The following is a 20,652-nucleotide window of genomic DNA, read 5'->3' as shown; positions in this document are numbered from 1 at the left end:
TTACCACAGTTGCTGTCAAACCCTCTGGTTAAACATCTATAGTAATCTGATCCATTACGCTTAAACTCTAATTGGTACATTTTGCATTACAAGAGTCGCCAGGCTTCACACACTGCTGGAATCAGCACGACATACCCTTTCCAGCGATATTGGCATCTCCAATGTTCTCCAGAAGGCTTAAAAATTGCTCCTCATACCTTCCAGATTGTGCCTCATCATCATCAGTTTTCATCTTCAGTATCAGCTAGACCCCTAGGTCGATGGGATCACTCCAGCCGCCGGAGCACGCCCACATACTAACATACTGGTACACAGCAATCGGCGACTTGAAGCGAATATGGACCAGGGACACTATCGCGTTGACAAACTCTGGTGACAGTGCAAATGGTAGCTGGTGCTACCTAATTCAGCATGAATTTTACATCAGGTGTTGCCTACGGCTACCCCACTGACACCACGGCAACAGTATACTCCAAAGCATGCTGAGGACTTTAGTGGCAAAACTCAAAAAGCTTTACACTGTCAGCACATTTTTAGCCACACCATTGATGTGGATCTCCATGGATGGCAGTGTTGGTCAGTCAGCCCACCACTGGTCCAGACCAGCCTGATTTCTCACCAACTATTAAATGGATGGCTATAGAATTTACACTCATGTTCACTTCAGGATGAATTGTAATAACCCCTGACTTTTCGGCTAGGGCCTATCATCAGGTCCAATTATGACCAAATACCTGCTGGACTATCCCATCAGCCCCAGCTGTACTTTGTGTTTAGTGCTAATTAGAAACTGTTGGCATGCTAACATGCTAAACTAAGATTGTGAGCATGTTAGCGTGCTGTCAGTATTTAGCTTGAAGCACAGCTATGCCTACGTGTTGCCTCACAGAGCTGCTAGCATGGCCGTAGGTTTGGAGTCTTGTTTGACATTAACATGGTTCTTTTGTCTTTGCAACGATGAGACTCTCCTCTTTCCAAAACCTAGTTTCAAATGATTCTAATTTTTGTATTCAAGAAGCTCACACACACACACACACACACACACACACACACACACAGCAGAGCCAAATTATGACATGTCTGAGTGGAAATAACAAAATATGGCGTGCGTAGCTAAGGCATGCAGAGGCTGTACTATCAGCCAATAGATAAAGTGGATGAGTTCAAATAATAGTACTATACTATATGTATATGTACTGTTGTTGGAGTTCATTTGAATTATAATGGTCAAATGTATTTTAATCAGTTTAAAAGATGGAATATTACAAAACAAGTAAGTCCCGCAAATCACTTGCTCTTAGAATTGACACATTTCTGATACGAATATGTGCAAATGGACTGGCATCCACTGCCAGTTTTGGTAGCCACAACATCATCAGCGCGCAAAACCTACTTATAGATGCAACGAAGAGACGGTGGAGACTGATTCAACCGAAACAGGTCCGGAAATGAGCAGAGACACCGAGCGACACGTTGACTGAAAGCAAATGATTCAATGAAGCAGGTTTTTCTCAAGGATTTCTCTCTCTCTCTCTCTCTCTCTCTCTCTCTCTCTCTCTCTCTCTCTCTCTCTCTCTCTCTCTCTCTCTCTATTTGGCTCCTCTCATTGGCCTGTCTCCCAGATCCTGCCTCACCATGCTTCATCTGATGGACGTCATTACTACAGTGATGAGTGGTGCCTTGTTTTCACCAGACCCTAGTGCCTGGCACTCAAGCTAGAGAGCTGAATTTTTGTCTCATCACCTCAGGGACTCTTTTTTTTTTTTTTCCCCTCCTGCACTCTCATGCTTTCAGAGGTGGCCTCTAATATGACATTTACTCAGGGGTGACGTCCATTTAGCCACTCTGCCATACAGGCCTTATTGCTGAGAGCCACAGAGATGGAAGTCCTCCTTGCAGGTCCCCCCCCCCCCATCCCAGCAGAGGAACTATCATGCATGAGTGCTCACTGGCTTCTTGGTCACCTCCAGTGATAATGGCACATCTTATGTTCGCACTTGTGCCATTTGGTAGGAGCCGCAGGAGGAGCTCTACTGCAGATAATGAAAGGATGCAGTGGAGGGGGTAGAGGCGGGAGGGGCTAAGGAGCTTCGTCTGAGATTTCTGGCTGGGCCCAACTGTGACAGTCCCCGGACCCTGGGGGACCACAGTCTCACCTGCCAAACATGCTCTCATCTGGTTCAATCGTGACTTCTTAATGAACCGAAAACCACTATAACTAAGCTCCAGTAAACCACCACAACCTGTGATTGGCCGAAATCTCCCGTCAGGGGCTAGATTTTCTTGAAATCTTGAATTACAATATACTGGAAGCTTATTATGGATTTTTTTTTCGCCCAATGTTGCCAAAACAAAACTGCCTACCCCAGCTTTAATAGACCAAAAAAGTCCATTTATTATTTATACCTCGTACTCGTACCCTAACCTAGATGATTACAGGCAGCAAAGTCAGACAGAGGAGATTCAGAGCAGTTTTCTAAACGCGATGCATCTCATATGCTGTGTGAGGGCTTGGTCTGATGAGCATCCTCCTGTTTCAGTCTCTATCTCCACACACACATACACCTATGGGGTGCAGGCACGTGTGTGTGTGTGTGATAATACTACTTGAAATACCCCTAACACGCCCAACATTTGATAAAAATACACTGACTGTATTCCAGCCCTGGACCACCTCCAAATGCGGTCCGAGCGATCGGATGTCAATGCGTCCTCCTTGGGTGCATTCACACCTGGCATTAGAGCTGTCCGCTTGTGATCGGATCACCCAGGTCGCGTGTTAACGCCTGGTGTAAGCAGGGCCTCTGTCCGTCACGTCAGTGTTAGTAAATACTGTTGCACTGTATTTGTGGGATTCGAGCTAAAGAAAGGAGGCCATGTGTAATGCTGCAGCTATGTTTAGAGCCAAGCCAGACAGCCCGGGACAGAGACGGCAAAGGAGGACGGGGGCTGGCCTGCCGGCTGGCTATTTGGCTGACGGGGTGGCTTCCTGATTGGCTGGGTGGATGGCTAGCTGGATGACAAGATCATTAGCTCGTTTGATGGCCCACTAGATTGCCATGGCGAGCTGGCTGGCTCATAAACTGGCTGATTGGCTGCCCGACTGACTAGCTTGGTCGGCCGGCTCATTGGCTGGTTAGGTGACTGGTTGGCATGTCGCCTGGCCGATGGCAGTCTGAGCCCTTTGTGACATCGCTGGCAAGCAGCCCTGACCTGCAGTACGTCACAGTCAGAATGAGGTCAGTGCTGCTCAGCCACTCGAGTGAGCACGAAACAGCTCCAGCACTCTGAGGGGATTATGCCCCACCCCCCCATCTCTCTCTCTGTCATCAGAACTGGGTCAGGTGCCAAGTATTCCGAGGCTGTCGTGATAAACAGTTCTCAGTAGTGCAATTGATTATTAATTGAGTCCATCCAGAAATCTGGGGATCTCAAAAGTTGACACAAAGTCAACCAGTACTTGGCTTTATTTGGGAAATGTAGTTCACTACTGGTGGAAGAACCGACATGAAGAAGGATTTTACTTATATAGAACCGATGCTGTACCCCCCCCCCCCCACAGTCCCACCCGACTGTGCTGTGATTGGCTAGTACTGGTTACTTCGACGGGCCCTTGTGATTGGATGTTCAGTGTATATACAATGATAGAGTAGGGGTCTCTTAAGAAAAAGGTTGGGAGCCACTGGCCTATATTAAAGCTGTGTTGACTGAATTGTTTTGCCACTCAGAGGCAGCGGAACAAAGCTGTAAAAACACTTGACATATTATCAACTTATGACGTTAACGTGGTGAACATATTCTAGCACACACACCTATTTACACATCCAGAAGACGTAGAGCAACATTAGCATTCATTTGGAGTCGTGTAGTGTACAGTGGCTTCCTCAGAGCTTTAACTGAAAGTAGCTGCCTGCTACTGCTGGAAATTAGGCCTAGAACAGAGTTAGGGAGGCTGGGAATCCAAAACAATGAGCTAAAAGAGACAAAAAAAACTCTGAGGGGAACTTGGTGTTGGTGATAATTCTCTGTAGATTAGGGATGGGTACTGAAACCCGGTATTAAACGGGTATATATGGATATATATGTGTATGTGTGTGTATATATGGATATATATGTGTATATATATGGATATATACAGTTAGGCCCAGAAATATTTGGACAGTGACACAAGTTTTGTTATTTTAGCTGTTTGCGAAAACATATTCAGGATACAGTTATATAATCAATATGGGCTTAAAGTGCAGACTCTCAGCTGTAATTTGAGAGTATTCACATCCAAATTGGAGGAAGGGTTTGGGAATTACAGCTCTTTAATATGTAGCCGCCTCTTTTTCAAGGGGCCAAAAGTAATTGGACAATTGACTCAGAAGGCTGCATGGGCTCGTCCCTCGTTAACCTGTCATCAATTAAGCAGTTAAAAGGTCTGGAGTTGATTCCAGGTGTGGCATTTGCATTTGGAAGCTGTTGCTGTGAACCCACGACATGAGGTCAAAGGAGTTCTCAATGGAAGTGAAACAGACCATCCTTAGGCTGAAAAAAAAAGAAGAAATCCATCAGAGAGATGGCAGAAATGTTAGGAGTGGCCAAATCAACAGTTTGGTACATTCTGAGAAAAAAAGAACACACTGGTGAGCTTGAGAACTCAAAAAGGCCTGGATGTCCACAGAAGACAACGGTGGTGGATGATCGCAGGATCCTTTCCATGGTGAAGAAAAACCACTTCACAACATCCACCCAAGTGAAGAACACTCTCCAGGAAGTAGTGTATCAGTATCTAAGTCTACCATAAAGAGAAGACTTAATGAGAGTAAATACAGAGGGTTCACCACAAGGTGCAAACCATTAATCAGCCTCAAAAATAGAAAGGCCAGATTAGACTTTGCCAAAAAATATCTGAAGAAGCCAGCCCAGTTCTGGAACAGCATTCTTTGGACAGATGAGACTAAACCTGTACCAGAATGATGGGAAGAAGAAAGTATGGAGAAGAATTGGAACAGCTCATGATCCAAAGCACACCACATCTTCTGTAAAACATGGTGGAGGCAGTGTGATGGCATGGGCATGCATGGCTTCCAATGGCACTGGGTCACTAGTGTTTATTGATGATGTGACAGAAGACAGAAGCAGCCGGATGAATTCTGAAGTGTATAGGGATATACTTTCTGCTCAGATTCAGCCAAATGCAGCAAAGTTGATTGGACGGTGCTTCACAGTACAGATGGACAATGACCCAAAACATACTGCGAAAGCAACCCAGGAGTTTTTTAAGGCAAAGAAGTGGAATATTCTGCAATGGCCGAGTCAATCACCAGATCTCAACCAGATCGAGCATGCATTTCACTTGCTCAAGACAAAACTTAAGGCAGAAAGACCCACAAACAAGCAATGACTGAAGACAGCTGCAGTAAAGGCCTGGCAAAGCATCACAAAGGAGGAAACCCAGCGTTTGGTGATGTCCATGGGTTCCAGACTTCAGGCAGTCATTGCCTGCAAAGGATTCTCAACAAAGTATTAAAAATGGACATTTTACTTATGGTAATGTTAATTTGTCCAATTACTTTTGAGCCCCTGAAATGAGGAGACTTTGTATAAAAATGGTTACAATTCCTAAATGTTTCATAGGATATTTTTGTTCAACCCCTTGAATTAAACCTGAAAGTCTGCACTTCAATTGCATCTTAGTTGTTTCATTTCAAATCCAATGTGGTGGCTTGCAGAGCCCAAATCATGAAGATTGTGTCACTGTCCAAATATTTCTGGGCCTAACTGTATGTCTTTTTTGCTGGTTTATATAAAGTAACCATTAGCCAGCTGATCGTTTAGCTATAAATACGGGTGCATTCATAAAACAAAGAACCAATAAGAGTATATATAGAGAGAATATATCAGCGGCAGGGACAGTGAGTGACTGGGATTACCTGTTTTCTGTTGCTCCTTTCCACATTACATGAGCACGTATCTGTCTGTGTCTTTGTTTGTCAGTAATTAGTCTCAGCCCTGTGTCTGCTCCACGGTAACACAAATGTAAACACAGAACTCTTTTTAGGAATGACCCAGTGACCCCTGGGTCAGCCAAGAAGCATCTGTGCTGTTCAGTAAAGCCTATAATACAGACAGACAGCCTAATCAGTGTGAAGGTTCCATCCCGCGTGGAGAGCCAACATGCTTTTTTTTTTAAACCACACTGAAACCACAAGTCACACTGACTTTAAACAATTTAGTTTTTTAGTTGTTTTTTTTTTGTATTTTCTTTTGGGACAAGTTGATATAACTGAGATTTAAAATGCTGTTAGGGGAATAACAATTCTCTCAACGATGTGTTTGGATTTAAAGGAGAAGGCTGGTGATATTGTTATATTATTATTTATGCTGTTGGCAACAAATCCTATGAGAAGACCAAAACCAACAATGTTTGTCTCTGTGGCTCTGAGCCCCAAGCCCTTTGGTTCTTACTGAAGACGTAAATCTTAAAAAAAAAAAGGCATATAAATATTAAGTGGTTGGGGTTTTTTTGTGTTTTCTTAAAGGCTCAGTAACTTTATAAAACCGCTGGGCATTGTAGTTTTCAGCAAATGTTAATCAAACAAGAGGAAATAGTACATTTATTGGGTACTATTTTTAGCGGCGGAGGAATCCACATTTGGTGCTCTAGTGGGTATTTTTGGCAACAGGATGGTGGATTTAGGAGTGTTGTTTTCACTGATGTGTTTTTAATAGGTTTCAGACAATGGACATTTGTGTTGTTTATTTATGTTGTTGACAATATGTCAGTATTTGCGTGCATTAACTGTCACAATAAGAATTATGGCCAATGAGCCTCTGTTCAAATTAAATGACATTGCTTGTTTTGTTTTGTTTTCCATGCTGTACCGAAAACAACAAACAACAAACCGTGACCCCAAAACCGAGGTTTATACAGAACCTTTTTGTGTACCATTACACCTCTAGTAGTGGATGCCTAAAAAAGAATTCCATGTCGTATTTAATGTGTTAATGTTCACGTTACACATCTTCAATCAATCCATTCATGAGGGTAGTTGGACTAGGGATAGTTTATTACCGAACCCGCCCGTCACGCCGCGTCACCCACCACCGCAAGTAAATTCTCAACCTGTAGGAAACACTGTAGGAATAAGATATCAGGCTTTTTATACACACATACTAGGATCAATTCATTGTTGGTTTTGTTTCTCTCCAAGATGAGGCAGTGCTCTTCCAGGTTCCTCTCTCCTGACCCCAGCACCCCCCAGATTCCAGAATCCTATTTAAAACCATACACACCCCCACCCCACCACTTAGCCAACCAGTAGAATCCTCCCCAGAGAGATATGAAGAATTTCTTCATTGCTTTTCTCACAAAACAGTGGAGATTCGGCAGCACATTGACACAGACTTCAGAGAGCTTGGTGTTGACTCCATTAACCCACTTCAGTGAAATGTCTTTGCCGACCCCGGAACGCACTGATGCACTTTCAAAATCACCCGCCTGCCCTTCAGACTGCGTTCCCACTTGGGGGTTTTTTGAAAGTTGTATTTCAGATGCTTGGTCCGGATATTTTAGCCATTATGTGTGTCTCTGCCCACACAGGCCTATGTTCCATTTTAATTCACCCTGACTGAAAAACAGTGTTGGCATCAGTGACATGGCCCTTCAGCAGTAGCAGCATTAACAGTCTCCTCTCTGGGCGCCTCATCTAATAACGTTGATAAAGAGGACCTGTAACCTAGGAGAACGTTTTTGACTGAAGAGTTGTCTTCTGATGCTCAGGTGACTAAAGTGGCGCATCCCTGCTTTGTCCAAACTGAGACATTTAACCAACCATCAGGCCATTCCTTACCTCCTGTCCTTCCGTGCTGTCACCTCCTCCAGACTTGACTACAGCAACGAGCTTTATTCTGGTGTCAGCGGGCGAAACATGCAAAAGACTGCAACTGGCTTCTAAAATGTATTTGCTCGCTTTTAAAGCCCTGCATGCTCAGGCTCCTGCCCACGTCTGTGATCTGCCAGCTCCCTGTGAGCCTGATCGCTGCTTGAGATCCTCTGGAAGGGGCCCTACTAATGGTTCCAAAATCTGGACTTGTCACTGCAGGTGACTGGACCTTTGCTGACAGCTTGGGATGAAACATAAATGGAGCTTGATCCGGCTTCAGGGTGGGCAAAAGCCAACAAAACAAACCGAAGCAAATCTAACATGAGACAAACACAGCCAATGCAGTGATGTGTAAACGGTGTGCACTTGTGTCTGTGAATGGGTTGAGCTGGCCACAGGACCAGAGTATCAGTGGCAGAAATCTGAAGCCCTCCACTACAGTGTGTTATTGTTCATATTAATATTTACAGCATCTCACGTGGATTATATCTGACCTTGCTGAGTGTTGTTTATGAGCCGTGATTCCTCCAGTATAGATTTAAAGCAGAGACATGAATCAGGGGAGGCAAAATATATTCAGTCTGGCTCTGAATGCCTTTCAGCACTTTAATGTCTTTTTTTTTTATTTGGGATACAAAAACCAGTTCTCTCATATATCTGAAATGGTGTTTTATTACCTGTGTGAAGGGGGGTTTTGTGTTGGGCCCGTTAGTCTTTCTGTCTGCAGTGTCTCTGCAGTGGACAGTTACAGTTTTTTGGTTTTTTTTACTCCTAACTAGCACAATAATTGAGATTTAAATTCTAGAAGTATGTTTGCCAGAAATATCCCCATTCAGATTCAGCATTGTCTTCTAGTTCATCAGCAGCAGCGTTTGTAGTCTGTAGACAAGTACCTCAAAGGGAAATAGGAGCATTTTCTCATTTGTACATGTCAGTTTCTTCTTGCGGACTTGCTCTCCTGCTTGCTCGATGGCCTTTCATAGTTGCTTTAATTGCTTTCGTATAGGTTGCAGTACGATGTGGTTTGTGTTTCCTGTTTTAGCGATGCTAGTGGTGTGGCTTAACTGTTGGATTGATTACCACTGAGTGTTTCATGGTCCCCAGAGAATGCACTGGTTTGTGTGATTTCCTGACATTTGATCTAGTGGCACCTTGAGGTATACATTTGTGATTTTGTGTGAAATGTCTAATATTGGATGGCTTGCCATGAAATTTGATACAAACATTCGTTTTCCCCTCAGGATGAATTGGTGATCCCTTGACTTTTCATCTTCAGTTCAAATATCTATTTGTCCAAAACTAATGACATTCCAAGATTCATTTTAAAATCATATATGACAAAGAAAAGCATCAAATCTTCACGAGAGTGGCAAAATAATATCGTTTTAGGAGTTTTGTGTATTAACTTTTGTTTAATTGTTTCAGCTCTACATTACCTGCTTAACATCACCATATTAGCATCGCTCACACTGACGTTAGCATTTACAGCTAGCATGTCTGTAGATTCTTAGTCTTGTTTCAGTAACAGGACTTTCACTTTTTCGGCTTTTTAAAGGTTTGCAAAAATTGAAATCAGTGCGTCCAAGCCCATCATTCCATTCAGAGAAACCGTGGTACGCACTCCAAAAGTGGACATGGTGAACGAAGAGCTGGGCAAGCAGCAGAAAGTAGCCATCATTCACCAGGTGAGTCAATCCCACAGTTACTGAACTGTAGTCCACGGCAACATGTAACCAGTTCATGAAAGCTTCTTTTTTGTATTGTTTGTATTGAAGCGACTTGTTTGACATTACCAGAGTGTAATAATTTGAAGAATTTGGCTGTTAGAAGAAGCTGTGGAGCAAGGAACCGATTTGTGGACTTACCGATAAACTCATAAACACAGCCTGCAGCATGTCGTGTGCATTTATGTGTTGCCAGGTGAAAGAAGAGGCCTCTCAGGGTCGTTCGTCTGAGACCCTGCATGTGGACCCTAGTGGTCTGGTCACCCTTACCACTCCCAACCGATTGGCCACCGTCAGCGTCCGGGCGATCCCCCTGCCACAGGGTAAGACCTGGACACACACCGAGCAGGTAAAGGTCTCAGTATGCTTCAAACAAACTAGGGTGGACGTGATGTCATCCAGGTCGAAAGGTGTTCATAATTAGTCCGAATGACATGTCATAGAGAGGGGCAATGCACGATGAATTGTACCAATGAGAATGATGATGCACATTTTCAGACAGTCTTATTCATTCGTGATTTTGTGCTCAGTTGTTTACATGAAGAGACAAGGAGGTTCAAACCTTGCCTACTTTCACACCTACACACACCTCACCGCATGAAATGGGCATCATTGTCTGATTGTCTTTTTCTGAAAGTTACAACAATTGCAAGCCCTTTGTTTGAAGCATACTGAGTCCTTAAGGATTCAGAGGAAAGGTACAAATAACGTGGAACAATTATTTCTGTAAATATTTAAGGTCTTGTGTCCAACATGCACAGATTGTGCTGAGTTGAAGTAGAAGCAGAGGTTAAAGTTATATTTAAAGTTATGAAAAGAAAAAAGTGAAATGCTCTCTTTCTACTGAAACAAACATGCAATGCATGTCAGCATAAAGATCACAACTGCATTGTACCGCCCATTACACATTTTGTTCATGTTTCTGAATGAAACCAATCAATGACCAGTGACATTCAGCGGTTTTATTCTAGCAAATAGGGGAGTGCTGTATACCTTGGGACCATGGGCGCCTGGTTATGCCCAAATGGGGGAGCAAACTTGGAAAAAGGCATGCTGCCCTGTAAGAAAAGTTAAATGCATCAATCTGGTGCGCATCTGGAGAGCAAAAATAAAAGGCTAGATCTATGAAGAACCTCGGCCTTCGACTGAGACCGAAACAATCGGCTCCCTAAAACAACTTTTTCTCCAGATATTTAAGGAACCAGAGCTCAGAGGGCTGATAGATAGGGCTACTCATAGAATCTGGAGTTACAGTACATAACTAACGTTCTACATCGTATAGGCTTCATCGGGCCAAGCAGAATATAGTCTGTTCCTTATTTGGGTCTCAGTTCGGTACCACAAGCACAGCCAAAGCATGCCGTGGCAAACAATTCGGCTGTTGACTGTTCCATGAAACCATGTCTGTAATGTTGTTTTTCCTGTCAGAAGTGACCTGTCTGTTGGAGAGTAGCACAGAGCTGATTCGGACTCTAGAGCAGATAAACCTGTCCCTGAGGGAGGGGAAGAGTCTGGACATTAGCCTTAGGACCCTGGAGGCCATCGCTGGACTCAAGGCCCGGCTGGAGAGCCTGCTGCAGGGGAGGAAGTGGAGGACTGCTGTGGAGCGTATCTGGGCCTTTGGGCCTCGCAGGTCTGGCACTGATTGTGGTGACACATAGAGTTCACATGGAACGTAACCTTCTGTTGATCATAAGAAGAGCAGACAACAGGGTAGCCTGACCTTTCCTAGAGGAAGTTTGGCCTTATTATGTACCTCAACTGCAGAACCAGGAACCAGGCCTTTATTTGAAGCAGGCCTTTATTCCGAATTTGCTCTGTTTTTATAAATGTATTTAATTCTATTTTAGTTCGAAGGCTTTGTTGTTAATGTAAACCCAACACCTGTTCCTTGTTTACCTGTTGTCTTGATAAATTCAGGTTAAAGGATAGATTCAGACTTTCTCATGTGTGCTTTAAAACAATAGTCAGATGTCCATTTGAAACTGTTTATGCTTGCTGTAATCATCCTTCCCCTTCATACTGGCCATTAAGAGGTGATGATATGCCATTTTTGTGTTTACAGTTTACGCAAATGTATAAATATAATATTTCTTGCCACTTTAAAGCGTTTAAGCACCTAAGAAAATCCTTCAGAATTAGGCTGTACTGCATATCTGGGTTATTATTACCTTGTAAACTGTTATTCACCATGTTAATGTTGTTGTTTTCAGGTATGGCCCCAACATTCTGCTCAACAGTGTGGAGGGCTACCAGCGGCCGTCGGTGTGGCAGTGTCTAGGCAGGGGAGACAAAGCTGGCGAGGCCGAAGCTCAGGCTGCTGTCCTGCGAGACTTTGACAACAGCATCGTCAGTGGCTTCCAGCTAGCAGCTCTGTCGGGGCCCATGTGTGAGGAGCCCCTGATGGGAGTTTGCTTCTCAGTGGAGAGGTGGGACATCCAGTCTTCAGCCCTGCCACAACATCAAGAATCCTCGGAGGATGACTCCATATCCCATGAGGCTTTGGCAGACAGCAAAGTGGAAGGAAGCAGTGAGGCATCTGCACAGGCGGAGGGAACGGCAGCAGGGCCGAGTCAGGCCAGGCGCAGGCCAGAGGCTGCATCGGCGGACTGCTACGGGCCGGTCTCCGGCCAGCTGATCGCTTCCATGAAGGAGGCCTGCCGTCACGCCTTCCAGGCTCAGCCGCAGAGACTCATGGCTGCCATGTATACCTGCGAGATCATGGCCACCGCTGAGGTGCTGGGTAAGAGAGCATTGTCGACAAACCGTTGCCCATGAGAGAAAAAAAATGTTCCCTCTTCCCTCTAGTGGTATCTATCCATGTAGAGTGGAAGAGAATGAAAAAAAATTCAACAGCAACATGTCTTTTCCACTGTCATTGTTACTCTGAATCATCAACAGGACACACAAATGTTTTTTATACGGGGTTCCCTCGCAAACTTCAGAGTGAGGTCTGTGGATTATGCAGAGGAACGGGGGACACTGTTTATGGACATTGCTGTTGTTGTATTGATAATTTACTAAATGGCACCAAAATGCAACGATGAATGAAGCAATGAATACGGCGGAACAATGCATGAATGAATGACCACCAAGAGGACAGAAACTTTTAACATTAGCCAGTGAAATTAACTTAACTCGCTGTTCAGCAGCTGAGAGATTGTTGGGAAGCACCAGGGAAATGCCTGAAACCATTTAATATTGTTCATGACCACTCTTCTTATTATTATTCAAATATCTGTATTGATTTTCCCATATATACTCCAAAAATAAGATCTACTTAAAAACATAAGAACAGATTATTGCTAGGCATGACAATCCGTAAGTGAAATGGTACTTCCATACAGTTTCTTAATAAATGGCACCTATCACTTACTAACTAAATAAAGAAAAGAAAGAAAGAAAAAATTGATAAATAAATAAATAAAATAACAGTAATAATAAAATATAATATATACATATATTCACACACATACATATATATATATGTATATGTATATTTTGTTCACTGCTCCCAGTAGACCACACACACCCAACAATGGACAATCCACTCTCATGCAATATAATATAGTCTGATTGTATAATAAATGGTGCAATATCTACATCTCTCTACGTGCAACACAGTATAATCCCTTTACCTTTATTTCTTTCGTTCTGTGAACTTTGTAAATTTGTAAATTATAGTTGTTTTTTTAGTTCTTGTAGCTTTAACGGCCTCATTGTTTTTATTTATTATATCTTGATTTTCGACTTATGTCTCTTGTTATTGCACTCTCCTGTACGCTGCTGGAACAATGCAAATGTCCCCACTGAGGGATTAATTAAGTATTATCTTATCTTATCTTATATTTTAGCTACATGGGTAGGTTAGCTACATTGTATTAATGAAAAGGAACTCAAAATAGGACAGAAACAGTTGCCCGACGTTATAATACTTCTGGGTGGAGCCCGGGGGCAGCGTATTCGAGCTGAGTTTGAGATGGGACATTACCTCCTCCACCCAGCGCTTGTGAGATGGCTCCTTAGCTTTCTTCAAACTAAGGAGTATCAGACATCGAGCAGGTAAGGTAGAGAATGCTATAGCCTCGGCCTGATACGTTGTTATTGGTGTCTCCTGCGGGACTACACCAAACAATGCAGTCAATGGGTTAGGATCAATGACACATATATTACACATATGTGGAAAGGTAATAAATACACCTGTCCAAAATGGGATCCGTTTGAGGATGTTGGCCGCCCAATAGTAATACAAATAACTGGGTGAAGACAGACCACCCTCCCCCCTTTGTCTTTCCAGATATTCTTTCCTTATTCGAGGATCATTTTTATTCCAAGTAAAAGTTGATGTGATCCCTATTTAATCCCTTTCATAATCACTCTTATTGATCTATAGCATCAACCCCCAGTCACAGGAAAGAGTAAAGTTTCACTCGGTGGTCCAGGTTTACCTTGAAAGGCAGCTGGATTCGCGAGATCGCAATAGAATCCATCTTGCAAGGCTTCAAGTTCTACGCTTCGGACCATTGGTCCAGACCTGTCAGAATCCTATTGTAGCATCATCTTCTCCCGACTGACTTAAGAAAAGCCTTCAGAATGGTTGCTCTGATTGGTTGAAGTTAGCCCGTGATAGACCACGATAGACCGATGGTTCATCCAGTCAACTGCCTTTACCAAACAGTTTCCAAGGACAACTTCTCAGGCCGAGTAAGTGAGGCGTTAACTGAAAAATCTCCCAAAAGTCTCCTGACTGGCTGTTTGAGAAGCACCGATACCTCTGATGATGCTGATAACCGCTGTTCAATTAGATTAGCCACTTTACTGAGCTGTATAGATTTATGCCATTAGTTTGGTTCAGTGGAAAATCCATTGTCAAATGGTCCATTTAGCTATAAACGTCTAGATTTAAGTTCCTCATGTCTGTCAGGCCGGCTGGAAATCTGTCTGACAGAGGTGGGGGGGCAGACTCATCTGCCAGAGCGAATGAAACGAGCTCGCAGATTCGTCTGGTTCCCAGGCTTGCTTAGTATTTGTCTTGGTCAAGATTGGGGTTTGTTTATGTTACTCCCAAATATCGATATGACAGTCTTCCGGGGACTCATGTGTTATTCATGTGTGTAATGTGTCCTGACCCTGTGTCTCTTCCTGGACCAGGCCGAGTATATGGTGTACTGGGAAAGCGAGAGGGTCGCGTCCTCCATGAAGACATGAAGGAAGGGACAGACATGTTCATCATCAAGGCCGTTCTGCCCGTCGCTGAGAGCTTTGGATTTTCGGATGAGATTCGCAAGAGGACCAGCGGATTGGCCAGTCCGCAGCTGGTCTTCAGCCACTGGGAGGTGACTATTATATATCATATACTGTGCGTTTATGATTATCAAGTAAGTGCAGTTCCTCAGGATCATCTTTATCGTTGAACAGACGGAAGCGAATCCCAAATCTTACTCGGCAAATAGATGTGTCATACAAAGATGACTTTAGATTTTGCCTTTTCAAAACGAAAATGAAAAACGAAAATTTTCTTAAGAGAAAAGGTGAACACAAACGCGAATAACAAACGTTATTAGGCAACTCGATAACAAATCATTTTCTCCCAGCTGACGTTGCAAACCTACAATAAACGAGCATGTCAAAAATAATAAGGAATGATGAACAAGATAAATGGTTAATGGCGTTTTTGCTTGATTTAAAAATAAAAAAATAAAAAAAAAGCAAAACTTGCATGAGCCTTGCGTCCATTGAATCTCTCTAAAATAACCTTATCATGACCTTCGTGAAGGTGGGGTTTATTGCAGCCCTGCTGTATTAGACCGCATACGTTTTAGCTAGGGGTTCCTAATAAATTGGCACCTGAATGTAAACATCTACAACTTGTCGACTTTTCGTCCAGTTTATACAAACGTGCTCTCACGGCAGTAGTGGACAAATGGGCTGTATTTGTTTGCAAGTGAAAATGGCTTTTTGGACTATAGCAACAAAACAAAAAATATATATATATATTTCAAATATATTTAAATTAAAGTCTTAAAGGCAACAAACTGTGCGAAAAGCAATACTTTCTGAAGCCATTACACATATACACACACACACACACACACACACACACACACACAGCTGGAGTGAGACTGGAGCTCATTATGTGGAGTTGTAGGTCAGCGAGGCCGTCTGGTTAATGAGATGGTTCCCTCGGGGGAGTTGGGATCAAAGCTGCGATAGACAACATGTGCGTTAGACCGTTATACCTGCCGCTTGGCTGGCTCGAGCCACAGCATGCGCACACACACACACACACAAACACACACACACACATACACACACACACACACACATACGTCTCAACGTCTTGGGGGCCATATGTACAATGTCAGCTGGGGTAATGGGTCAAGTCGTCTGTAAAGAGAGAGGTGATTCTCCACTGTTGCGCAGCCACGTGTCACAATATTTCCACTGTGAGCTGAATGTGTTATCTCAAGCATTGTAGTGTAAAGACTTCCACTCCTGGGTGCTACAGCAACATTAGGGAGCTTTCCTTTACGACGACATTTAGCAAATGTAATATCAGTTTAATTTCATTCATTTTAATTGTGCGGCGTTACTGCAGGGAGTGTAATCCAGACACAGCAGAAGTAAAGTTGAAACTAAACTGCAGAGTATTCTTTAAACATGACACAGAGTAGCCGTCTGCAGTCGTGGAGTCCCGTCAATGCAGCCTTTGTATGTGTGAGAAAGAGGGCTTGTTTGAAACCTCCGACTGTGGACGGAGAATATTTTAAGCCTCGCCATCCTCCACCTCCCTGCTTGTCTTGACCTGATCGCTGTTACCTCGCGCTCTGTGTGGGGGAAACTCCTCCGTTCGCTGTCCCAGTCAGTATGTGCCGTGTCTCTTTGGGTGCTAATCCTCTACATGCTCACCCTTTGGTAACATCATCCGTTGTCGTGGTCTCCACTTCCACTGCTACGCCGATGATGTCCTGCTCTACGTCTCCACTAAATCATTGTCACTGCTACTCACTCCGCCCTGACCGGCTGCCTCACCACAATTAAATCATGGATGCAAGCCAACCTCCTCAAACTAAAATATGACAAAATCATCACTGGTCCCAGATCCCTCACCAAAACCAGAAACATCGCCAGCTCCGCTGACAGCCCTACTCTGGCCCCATCCCCTGTGCCTGAATTGGACCAAAAAAGGTGCCAGTACCCTGATTCAGCAGCTGCATGACATGATCATCGCATGTGTCTTGGATACATTTACATTTGTATGCATATCTTGGTAATACAACTCACTTCATTGTTATCTCAATAGGAACCCTCGTCAGTTGCTAAAGTGTCTTCCTGATCCTCTGTTTTTTGTTTTTAACCCATTTTAACACGGACATTTTCAGAGCTGTTTTCTCAGCGTTAAGCTAGCTACGTGTTTACACACGCGGGATGCCAGTTGAGGGGGGGGCTGTGTGTGCAATGTCACTGTAACAATACAACTATGCAAGCATATCAGCTCCAAGGTTCTCTGTGTAAAACACATGATACTGGTAAAACCACACGTAGCTCGTCCGTCTTGTCATCATTTTAACCCTCGCCATCTCGCAGCACCTCGCAACACACACACACACACAGCGCCCCCTCCCACCGCCATTGTCTTTGGCTCATTGGAAGTTGTCTGACTTCATTTATGTGCAGACGCTTCCTCACAAAGACTTCTTCTTCTTGAACCCCCCCCCCCCACCCACCCCAGCCCTCTCAGCTTGAGGACTCACCTGCTGCTTAGTGCTGATGTCAACATTCCTCCCGACAGCGATTTGATATGGCCAGGATATTGGATTAACATATGAATGAGCGCAGAGGCAGAGGAGCGCAGATTCTGAGCGCTGTATTGTCGTGTATCTGGAGGGTCAGTGGCTCCTGGGGGGACGTTTACATTAGATTTCCATCAGAATGGAGCTTTTGTTCAGCCGCAGACTGAAGAATTGTGTGAATAAGTCTTGTATTGATCAGCCAAAGCATCTGTCTGACAGTACTGACAGTGTGTGTGTGTGTGTGTGTGTGTGTGTGTGTGTGTGTGTGTGTGTGTGTGTAATGCTTACTGTGGATTGTTGGATTTTGTAGGCCTGCTAACGCGTAGAGACTGAGCAACATATCGGCATGGTTGATATTTTTCGTGTTTTAGCTTATCACAGATATGTGTGAGTCAGTAAGACATGCTTGGGGCAGCTCAGGAACAGTTCTTTTGTTTGCTTAATTTTGTCAAACTGTTCGCAAGGTCAACAATGAGCCTTCATAGTAACAGACATTTTGAGCCCCCCCTCCCCCTTCTGACTCATGATTACTGCCACAGCACATATACATTATAATACACTATTTACTCAGTCAGTTTGCCAGTCGGTCGGTCAAGCGCTCAACTGTTGCAGGATGCCCCATCACCCCCCCACCACACCCCCCCCATTGTGCTCCAGCATATGCCGCTCACGGGTGGTATGCGTTGTCTCCCGTAATCCGCTTGTTGTCGTGGCTCGCTCGCTGCCATCTGTCCCGGTGTAACCAGAACCAGGTGCAGGACCCTGCTGTCTCTACTGCCGCTGTGATTGTTCTTAATGTGTGTGAGTGTGTGTGTGTGTGTGTGTGTGTGTGTGTGTGTGTGTGTGTGTGTATATATATGTCATGCATCAGTTTGCAGCATTGAGAGCATTTGTCTGGACCTCACCTATACACACACACACACACACACACACACAGTCGTGTTTCCATCACTTTCGGGGACATTACCTTGACTACACACTCACACTGTGGGGACTCGCCTTCCTTATGGGGTTAGGGTAAGTCTCCAGGGAATGAATGTAAATCGTTTTACACAATCACTTCCCATCAGATTTCTATCAGTCGTCTCCTCTCTGTGTCCCAGGTGATCAGCAGCGACCCATACTGGGTTCCCACCACCGAGGAAGAATACCTGCACTTCGGGGAGAAAGCCGACTCTGCCAACCAGGCCCTCAAATACATGAACGCCGTCCGGCGCCGCAAAGGCCTCTACGTGGACGAGAAGATAGTGGAGCACGCAGAGAAACAGAGAACGCTCAGTAAGAACAAGTAGAGACGAAAAACACACAGAAGACCTCCAGTCAGGTCTGTGAGACACATACTGTACACCGTGGACTGTGCTCTGAGGGACGGGTGTCGTGTCCAGCAGACATTTTAAAGTCAGCAATGACTTGAATGTCATAGACATATTTGAGATACTTGATTCATTGGAGTGAATGATGCATAATATTAAGAATAAAGTATGTATCACAAAGTCTGTTATCTTTTTTCTTTTTCTTTTTTCTTGCTTTATTAAAGATTATTTATTGAGAATGCAGTCTACATTTTCATTCAAGAATATCAAGGCAAGAGAATACAACGGATAGTGTCCAATATGGATAAACACACACACCAAGGAAACAAAAAGAGATACTCTTAACACCTCCCTCCCTCCTTTCTGCTCAGTACGCAGAATGTGACAATAAAGGTAGCGATGGACGAGGAGTGTCTATTATGGGCCTATTCAAATCAATCCAATCAAATGGCCCCATTCAATGGTAAATGACAAACAAATGTGTTGGAATTTGGATATGGACGTTATTCGTCAGTGCTTTGTAGATTGACTCTTGCATGACATCGCCATCATAATCAAGGTATGTTGCGGTACTTATTGCGATATTAGATGGCATTTTCATATCTTCAAGGACCGTAAGATAATCGTGTTAGAATACATTTCAGTGAAAAGACATTTTGAGAATAAAGTTAGAAATAGTCGTGAGAATTAAATCCTTTTTTACAAGAAATAAGTCATGATGTTTTTGAGGTTATTTTCCTCTGGCCAGTATACAACCAACTCCATGTCTCCATAGAGTACGTTAGCCCCCCCACCCCCGGACCTCTCCACTCTGCCACAGGTGCTGGTCACCTGCAGAGCATTACCATTCACTTGCACAGTCAAAGTAACAGAAAATGCAATGATGGTAGTAGACCAGTATTTCATGTGGGTTTTTAAACCACGTAAATACCCAAATAAATGTATTTGGGACTAATATTGCAGCAACAGAATATGTGCTGAAAAGTCAGGTGAGGTAAACGGTTTTTCGTAGCCACTGTGTGCTTCTTCAGTGCTTCTGCACTAATGCAATCAAACGCCACGCCACTGTCGAACGTGCTCGTGTGCAAACGCTCACAAAAAGCCTGGAAATAGCCTTATCCTGTCATCAGTGCCAGTGCAATGCCGGTTGATAGCCCCAGCCCTGCATGTCCGCTGACTGCTAATAGCTGGCGAGCTCCTCCTGGCGAGACCTCGGCTTATGCAGCGGAAGGGTGTCAGGCTTGGAACAGGTTACGGTCACGCATGGCTGAAGAGCTCTCTTTTACCGGCAAAATCTGGCAGCTTTGCTTTCAGTCAAAGTGGCTTGTGTTAATTTCCAAAGCCCCCGCCCTTCACCTCCTGCTTTTTGGAATTTCATTACACAGACCCCAAGGACTTTTTTTTTTTTTTTTTTTGGAAAATACAATTATGGTGAAAACTGGGAAATGAGAAGTGTTTTAATTACCAGGGAGGGGAGGCCAACAGCAGCGAGCTCTCTGCTAAGCAGCCGGGGCTGTTTACGCGTCACCGCAGTAAAATAAAGTCAACATTCATGTCATGCATCTATATGTTCGGATGTTTTCCTGAAGTGGTTTGCATATACAAATAGAAATAATGACCTCAGCGCAGAATAATGAGCAATCTGTTGTCACTTCCTCCTCCCAGCTCTCCTCACACCTCGGACTTTCCACGAATCTATTTTCTCACACCTCACTCACATCCACCCACTCTCTTCTCCTTTATTTATCTCTGTCCCTCCCCATGTACATACTCATTAGTGTCAGACTGATGTATCGCCCTGTATTGGCTTTTTATAAAGCAATCACAGTCACCGTTGTTCACTGCTACGACGGTGGAGATGATTTTTCCCCGCAATAAAGAGCTGCTTGCACACTTAAAGCTGAGATGAAAAAGGTGAAAGAGGTTCTGAACGTGAGGCCCTGTAGGGTGT

The 20,652-nt window shown here is 44.0% G+C and overlaps 1 protein-coding gene across 3 annotated transcripts in view; it reads left to right on the top strand.

Annotated features, from left to right (window-relative positions):
* The window catches only part of efl1 (elongation factor like GTPase 1), a 77,487-nt gene extending 58,607 nt beyond the window's left edge, over positions 1–18,880 (top strand). For 2 of the 3 annotated variants that reach the window (XM_070901979.1, XM_070901968.1), the window contains 6 exons: positions 9,427–9,560; positions 9,802–9,918; positions 11,024–11,228; positions 11,809–12,338; positions 14,747–14,931; positions 18,492–18,880. In XM_070901979.1, the coding sequence (XP_070758080.1) occupies positions 9,427–9,560; positions 9,802–9,918; positions 11,024–11,228; positions 11,809–12,338; positions 14,747–14,931; positions 18,492–18,680 (1,360 nt within the window). In that variant the 3' untranslated portion in view covers positions 18,681–18,880. Of the gene's footprint in view, positions 1–9,426; positions 9,561–9,791; positions 9,919–11,023; positions 11,229–11,808; positions 12,339–14,746; positions 14,932–18,491 lie in introns of all 3 variants that reach the window. The other variant, XM_070901989.1, reaches the window with a different exon arrangement.
* Positions 18,881–20,652: the final 1,772 nt, after the last annotated feature.

The sequence above is a fragment of the Enoplosus armatus genome, chromosome 1, assembly GCF_043641665.1.
Source record: "Enoplosus armatus isolate fEnoArm2 chromosome 1, fEnoArm2.hap1, whole genome shotgun sequence".
In the NCBI taxonomy this organism is placed as follows: Eukaryota; Metazoa; Chordata; class Actinopteri; order Centrarchiformes; family Enoplosidae; genus Enoplosus; species Enoplosus armatus.
Note: the sequence above shows the minus strand (reverse complement) of the source record. Positions and strands in the feature narration are given on the sequence as shown.